This window comes from Trematomus bernacchii, unplaced genomic scaffold (genome assembly GCF_902827165.1).
Source record: "Trematomus bernacchii unplaced genomic scaffold, fTreBer1.1, whole genome shotgun sequence".
Classification (NCBI taxonomy): domain Eukaryota; kingdom Metazoa; phylum Chordata; class Actinopteri; order Perciformes; family Nototheniidae; genus Trematomus; species Trematomus bernacchii.
This window is the reverse complement of record NW_022988050.1, coordinates 9,716,155-9,724,481: the sequence shown is the minus strand read 5'-3', so window position 1 is coordinate 9,724,481 and position 8,327 is coordinate 9,716,155. Positions and strand designations below refer to the sequence as shown.

Below are 8,327 nucleotides of genomic sequence, written 5' to 3'. Positions count from 1 at the left end.
TAAAAAAAGGCCTCTTTGTCAAGTGGGGGCATGTCAACACACTTCTGTGGATGCTGTCGGCCTCTCAGTGCTGCTGTCAGCATCACCGTGGAGTGGATACACACGCACATATGAAAACACGCACTGCCGCACGTGTGCATGTGCATCCTGGATTATGTCACAGCACTGGAATGCCATCACATGACAAAAGGGGAACCGACTGTGTTAAATGAGTTAGAGAGCGACACAAAACGTTCTTGTTTTTATCCCGAAACAGCATGGGTCACAATGGCAGACTGAGTTTCAGCTCACGGTGTTAACAGAGAAGCGTTTGCAGCAGCGAGCCTGAAACACTGTTTCCCCAGACAGGGTGCACGTCTTGTGTTTATAGTTGACACAAAAGCTGTTTGGGGTAGATAGACTCCAATACCAGAGTCAACACATAGCACTTGCCATGCGCTGATGTTTGTTTGAACACTTGTCTGGCAAATAAGCATCCCCTCTCTGTTTCCTGGCATGCTGCCGCACACAGGCTGAGTTTCATGTCCTAAAATAGTCCCTGTGTTACATGAGGACATCATCGCATTCAAAAGTTTTCTAAGTATTAAAAAAAGAGGGACAATGACTAGTCTGTATTTTTATACTGTGTTGAAATGTCAGCATGCTATAGGCAATACAAGACTCAATGTGTGTGGTAATAATATTAATAGCTGATTGTGGTATAATTGCATGCTTAAGGGGGTGATCAACTTATCATGGTATTACATCTTCTTGATTAAAGCAGTTTAAAAGTGCAGCCTTTCTTTCCCTCCTCTTTAAGATGATAGCAGCTGCCTTAGAAGTGAGCCCGGGCCTTGAAGTGCATGCTGGGATTAGAGGCAACACAAAGGGTGCATTTGGAGGGGGCCTGCCTGTCCCTTTTGAAAGGCTATCATTTAGAGCCTTCAGCCATAGATCATCTGCGGCTTACATGGGGAAAACTTGGTTAAATGTTGATCAGGCCCATTATTTGACTCTCTGTGAGGGTTGCGTTTGATGGTTTAGGTCCAGGGAGGGCTCCAGAGGTCTCTGAGGCTCAGTCTGTCTCCCCTCTCCTGTCTCTCTATTGGTATGCATCCCTCATAATAGAGGCAGGAGGTAGGGGGTCTCATTAGGGACCGGGGGAGTGTTGTTTTGGGGGGGGAGCACTCAATGAATTCCTCGGGGCAGATGCACCAGCATCACGCAGGACTGAGGCCGAGTAATGCTTCATGGGAGCAGGTGAAACACATACATTTCCATTCCTGTAGATAAACACTATGTGCTTCTAAAAGACGTGCTTAGAGATGTATCTCCAAGGACAAAAGTGTTCCAGGTGGGCTGCGTCTTTTGACAACAGGAACTTCAGCCGATGTTACATTCACACTGAGAGATAGCTTCCTTTAGTACTACTGACAACGAGTGACAAGTGGTACAGAGGTAGCTATTTCCAGCTCCCCTGAGTACCGAATCACTTCCGTCTTGCCACCAAAAGTCCAGCCTGCGAGGGGTGGAACAGATTCCCTCTGGGTTGCTACTTCCTCTGTCATCTGTCACCACTTCCTGTCTGTGAAGAGCAGGTAATGACAGCACGCAGGTGTTGCTAGCCGGGTGGTATCACTGCAAAGCGTCAGCACCACCAAAACAAACTATTTCCCCCAGAAACGTGAACGCTGTGATTAGTTTGTACATATAAGGGAAGAAGGGCAGGGAAAACATCTTCCTTAGTGACATCTCGCAAACATTTATTTTGAATTTAAAACATTAAATAATTTTTTTTCTGTCCCTCCATACCCCTTCATGGACTTTTTACAGTAGCTTTGATTTAAATTGAGCTATATATTTAAATGTTTTGTCTCCCATTACTTCACACTGCAGCGATCCCTATGGTGAGTTTTACTGTGTATAGATAGGTCAAAAGCTCCATTATAGTAAGCAAGACTTAAAGTGGTCCCTGAACCGAGCAAAAATGATTACATATCGGCCGTTACTCAGATATTTGTTCTGCTGCACTGAACATAGAAATTGATGTTCCATGAACCCTGGATATTGTTCTCATAGGGTCACGGTTTGGAATTTCATGTAAGTGATGAATGGCTGATGATTTACTGAGGAGCTTATGAGTAAGACATTGACTATATTGAGATTATAAGGGAATCAAGTTATAAAACTAATAACGTGATAAGGAATTTCTGAAGATTTTTCTTTTCATATTAGATGTTTTGAGTCAGAATGACCCATAACGTATAAGAAACCTCAGCCTGGTTGATGTGAACTGTCTTTGCTTCTCGGCAGTGTGTAAAACTACTGCCACGGTTTGTTATGACAAAGGTCACGGATAACGGATGATCTGCCTACAGTTCCCTAATGTGAGAACAAAGACTTTGTCAAAATATATTCCCGCAATAGAGTGAGCAGGGGATAAGTTACATTGTTTTGGGGATAGGTTTTCCAGACGGAGCGATGTGAAGACAGGCCCTGGCTGTGGATTTACTGGGACTCGTTCTAGTCCGTTAATCCTTGTATCTCTTTGACTCTTTCAGCAGGTTCCTCTGCTTGCAAGCCTTTCGGCCTCTGAAGTGGCTGCCCTTCCTGTGCTCACCAATAATTCTAGGTCTCTAAACCAGCTTGTTTCCACTCCTGGAATGGAGGGAAGCACTCCAGGTTGACATGATAAAAAGAAAATTATATGTACAACAAAAATAACAAAATAACATAGCAGGAAACATGATGATTTAACAGTAAAAGATACATCGTTTTTGGATATTTTATGCTGTGATAATACCCATATTTGAATCTAACTTAAAACAAATCTATTCTATTTTTTAAGGATAACAGGTATTCTGATTCTGATCTAAACAGGAACAAATTTAAAATAGTTAGTGTTAGGTAAGACATGTGGTTTAGTGAGAGGTGTCTCCACTTTTTCTCATGCTCTCAACAACCGAGCAATTTGTGCTAAAAAATGGCTCTTGTTCTGTATAAAATAATCCATATGTCTGCTGGTCTGGAGCGGAGATCCCATGCCGTTACCGGCCCATACGTTAGGACTTTTATGGGCCTCGGAAGGAGAATGATGAAACCGAATCAGGTCATGCCAATTGATAGACATTCTCCTCAGCTATCATTTGCACTGACACTCCTTTTATAGTGCATTGAAGAGTGGTGTCCCCCCCTTCCCCAGAAGCTGTCATCATATTGTTCCCTACAATATTTAACTTCCTCAAGAGATTGAGCTGTAATATAAGAAATTATCCCTATAATGCCCACTGACTGCTACAAACAGATGTGAAATGTCAGGGTAGGCCCAGACTGTAATCTTCCCCCCTATGGCCAAGATATCATGTTCTTCACCGGGGTCAGACGCAGAGTCTCCCTTTTCATATCACCACTCAGATTTGTCTGTAAGGTAGTGTTATATGGGCTGTGGAGAATTATTAGGCTCTGGAAAAAGCTTTTTATTTGAAACCTTGAATGCTTTACAAACCCACAAAATGCCTTAAAACTCATTTTAAAGTGACCCTACACATCATCAAAAATAATCCCACAGCACAGGGCAAAGAGCCTGCACAGCACATTTAGAATCAGGTTTAGGTTTAAAGAAGGGTTGCAAATCTTGTTCTATAGCTTGTTTATCTGTCGAGGAGATCTAGCTTACCAGCTAAGGGGAGTTAAGTTTCTCACTTTGCTGAGTGCAACTTTATCCAGTGATTCATCACTCCAGCTTATGTCACTCACTAGATAACATGGACAAGCCTCCGGGTCGCAGGCAGACAACTCTTCTTCAAGTGTTTCTGTTGAGATGTTTAAAATGTGACATCCAAAATGTTAAATTAGTCAAGTATTTGTTGATTTACGCTCTCTTTTTTAGTAAGATCTTTCTCAGTCAAACTATCTGCAGCTGAAGGTCATTCCCATCCCTGCTCTGCATAGTGAGCTTTGTTTGGAGTATTTATTCTGGAGTATCCCGCAAAGAGAAAGGGGATTGAAATATTCCAGTTTTGATACACCAGCTCCTTCTAGAATGAGTCAACCTCGCCTTTATAGAGGAATGACCCTTTGAGGCTGACACCCATCATTATAGGTTTAGCCCACTGGGCATGTGTTGGGGCCGGGGCCACCCTTATGCTGAGGTATTCTGCTGGGCCTTCAGCCCTGCAGCCGGGGGCCCTGGAGCAGGGAGAGGACAGACATGGTGGCCTGACTGATATTCATGTGGGCCAGGTAAATGTGCCCTACAGGCACAGGGCACTGGAGCGTTACGTTCCTGAGAACTGAGAGGGCGGAATCGAACTTGGAAGCAAGTGTTTAAAATACTCAGTCACAAGAAAAAGCTTTCAACATATTCAACATACTTCAGGGAAGACACTACAGAAGAATAGGGTAACATTTGTACCTTATCTCAAGGAAGAGCCTTGGCAGTTTAAGACATTACCTTGAAGACAATTATCTATTATTATGGGTGACCTGAAATGTTATGTTTAAATATGCAAACAAGGTGCTATCACATTATATATTTGATCATTTGAAAGATCTACGAAACAAAATTCTGAAACAATGCATAAAGCAAGGTAATACAAAAGTATTTTACTGTAGTTTGGATGTAGTATAAGTATCAAAAATATAGTTAAAGTAGAAGTTATAGTACTTTTACACAGAATAGTAAATTTCAGAGGAATTTATATTAAATTAAAGATGCATTTATATATGAGCAACACTCATGTTGCAGTTGGTAAGGTGGGCCTAATTTTAAATAAGTTTAAGTTGATTACATTTTGTATTAGAATTCTGAATCAGGAAAATAACTATTTACTAAAGCAAACTAATAAGTAAGGCAGAGTAAACACCACAATAACTGCCGTCATAATGTATTAAGAGTAAAGTATGCAATTCAAATACAGTATTTGAATGTATATATTTATAACTTATAGATGAAGTATTGAAAATACTAAAATACAAGTACAAGAGTAATTAAGTAAATGTACTTTACATTCCACAACTGCCTGTTTTACTAATATAATACTGAGTTATCGTGTCGTGACAATTCCACATGAAAGTGAAAAACTAGCTGATCTGAGTGCCAATAAAATGACAGTAATAAGAAGTAAAAGGCCTTTGAATGTGAAAGCCTTTACACTCTATTCACTGGACGTGATGAGGATTTCAACAGAAAACTTGTTACTGTGAGAACCTGCTGCTGTATGACAAAAATCCTCTTTGTCTGATCAGTGGCCCTGCTCCACAGATAATAGAGCAAAATGTGGCCTGAGGGAGATAATTTGTTCCCAGATCTTCAGATCCCAATATTTTCATTTGAGCCCAGGAGGGGATCTCTTGAATTGCCAGCTTCCATTGTGTTCCAACAAGGGGGCACGAAAGTCTTGTCAATTAATTTCTCCTTTATTCCCGACCACAGAGCGCCTGAGTGAATTCAATTATCAACCAATTAAGAGGTGTTTCCTTTTATTTACAAGCTTTGATTCCGTGCGTATCCATATTGTCTGGAAATAAGACAAGAGCGGGGTGTTAAATCACTTGAACATTTCCTCTGCGTGGGCTGCTAAATATTTTCTCCCCAATAGCAGGCTTTGTGTCCCCTGGGTCACAAGCGCAACAAAAGAACATTACATGCCGTTGAACTCTCTTGCAATTGTTCAGCGGATGCTCTTCCAAAAGTGCAATACAACAATACAACAAACAAAAACAAAAAACTCCCATTAACAGGATTCACGCACACTGCAAAGAGCCAGCTTTTTGCGTGACAAGACTTTGGGAATAGATGGAAACAGGTGCAATATTGAGCAATAGGTTAACATCAAACAGGCACAGTCTGAGTCAAATCCAGCTCCAGACAAAAAGCTGAACTCCTGAACCTTGTGGAAGTAAGTTAAAGGTCTTATTGCTTGATGAAATGGGGCTATTGGAAGTGACAAGCGGAAAATGTCTCTGTCTTACACACTTTAGTACTTACAGCCACTTGACTTCAGATTTCCTGACAGGCTCAGAGCATTTATAGGTTACAAATGTATTTAGGCCTACCAATTGGGAACAGTTTGAGAACTTTAATATGTGCCTTCTGTTTGGTCTCTTTAAGAGACATATAGCTCAATGGGTCTCCAAAATATTATAAACTGACTAATTAAAACTGTAAATCTAGAAAATAGTGGGTTTACATTGGTTTTGCTTCAGCTGAATATTATGTTGTACCAACAAACTCTTAGAAACAAGGATACCCTTCAGAAATAATACAATTACATTGGCCCTATACACCCTGTTAGATTCAATGGGAAAATATAATAGGAATATGAACGTTTTCATCAAGTTTGTGTTACAGTCTCAAAGCAGTGTTATCTCTCAGATTGTTTCATCTAACACTCGTGCAAATATGACACATAAGCCTTGAGTTAAAATAGAATGACTTTTATTCAAACATATACATGTGTAAAAAAACACACACAACACAATGCAGTCTAAAATACATTTCATATGGTCTTATGAAAAATAATTTCTGTACATATGTTTCTCCTTCTTATTCAAGACAGAGTTAGCCCAAGTGGGCAGCTACAATTAGAAAATATGGTAAAAAAAACATCCATGAGTTCAAGAATAGATTTCCATGGGCTGATTTGTAAATTGATTAATTATCTACATATAAACACGTGAGTTGCACTTGTATGAACAAACCAAAATGGAAAATTGACAGTTTGTTAAATTCCTTTTCAATACAGCGAAATAGATTTCCAGTTAGTAAAGGAAATTGTGTGGAGAAAAAAAAAGTTAATGTCCAGAGTTCAACATGAGGCATACTAAACCTGGAGTATAATAATCGCAGGCTATAAGAAATGTGAAGACAAACAGTGATAAATAACTTTTTTCGGTCACATCCCAATACTGACAGAACGACAGTCTACACCTCTGTTCCTTCCCGGCTGTATATGAGGTTATTAACACTAAAATGGTTGGACAGGCTCTGTACGGATGTGTAATAGTTGATTCTGTTGTTGTCAGAGTTCAGAGGAGCGATTAAAGTGGGCGAGTAGGCGCCGAGTCCTGACATGCCCTCTCTGCTCTGGGACAGATGCCCGGAGCCGTAGTCCCGCTCCCCGGCCCGTGAGCCCTCGCTGCTTCCCGCCAGTAGCGAGTTCACGCTGGACACGAAGTTGCTGTAACACGGGCTGTGCTCCGCGGAGGGAGACGGGGACGACTTGTGCTCCGTGGGGGAGGCCGGGGAACCGTGCAGGCTGGGCGGGGAAGAGCTCAGCAGGCTGGCGGTGTCGGAGAGCTTGTGCGGGCCGTCCTCTAACTTGACTGGGAGAGAGGTGCTGTCAGCCCCGCTAATGTCAGCTCTCCTTTTCCTCTTCCGTCTGAAGTTCCCGTTGTCGAACATCTTCTCACAGTTGGGGTCCAGGGTCCAGTAGTTTCCCTTACCTGTTTAATAAATAAAATGAGGGTTTAATGTGGATGTCCAACTTTTAGCTCACATTTCACCTGCGCACTGAAGTGATAATCTATGTTTTCACATTAAAATGTTCGTAACAATGACAATGAACTGGGATTATCCTAATTGTTTAAATACAAATTTAAAGAAATGTGTCAAGGGAAAAGACAGCATTATTACGGCAAAGCTACAAGAGACAAATATTGATAACATCTAATACAAAAATATCAAACATAAATATTTAATTTTGATTTACCGGGGTCATCTTCATCCCGTGCCACTTTTTTGAAACAGTCGTTCAGTGACAAATTGTGTCGGATTGAATTCTGCCAGCCAGCTTTGCTCTTCTTGTAGAAAGGGAAGTTTTCAGCCACATATTGATAGATCTGACTGAGAGTCAACTTTTTGTCTTGGTTGTTCTGTATGGCCATGGCGATCAGTGCTGAGTAGGAGTAAGGTGGTCTGACCATCTTGAAGAGTTCCTGCTGACTGGATATGGACAGCCAGCCCAGGTCTGCGCCACCAAACCCAGTGGGAGGCGGTAAGAACTGCCTCTGGTTTGAGCCGTATCCAGACTGAATATAGGACGAGCCGTTGTTCCCGGGGAGATACGGAGAGGAGTTGATGCTGGGTCCGTTCAGCCATAGGTACGGGTTCGTGGAGGGAGAGGTGTACTCTCCGAGGCCGTAGCTGGTGGGGTGCGTCGGCGGCCTCTGAGGGTGATGGTGGTGGAGGTTCTGTTGGTACACACCGTAGTTATCGCAGTACACGGCCATGTCCAGGATCTCCTGTGCGGTGTGGTGCTGAATAGGGCTGGTCTGCTGGTTAGATGGTTGGTGTCCAAAAGCGTTCATAATCCACTGCAACTAGATTCCCCAAACCTAAATGCGTC

The 8,327-nt window shown here is 41.9% G+C and overlaps 1 protein-coding gene across 1 annotated transcript; it reads right to left on the bottom strand.

The window, feature by feature from the left end:
* Window positions 1-6,447: 6,447 nt before the first annotated feature.
* On the bottom strand, window positions 6,448-8,327 carry foxi1 (forkhead box i1). Its single transcript, XM_034119824.1, has 2 exons — window positions 7,692-8,327; window positions 6,448-7,425 (listed from the first exon to the last, which is right to left on the bottom strand). The coding sequence occupies exons 1-2, from the start codon at window positions 8,287-8,289 to the stop codon at window positions 6,905-6,907; spliced, it is 1,119 nt and encodes a 372-aa protein (XP_033975715.1). The 5' UTR covers window positions 8,290-8,327; the 3' UTR covers window positions 6,448-6,904.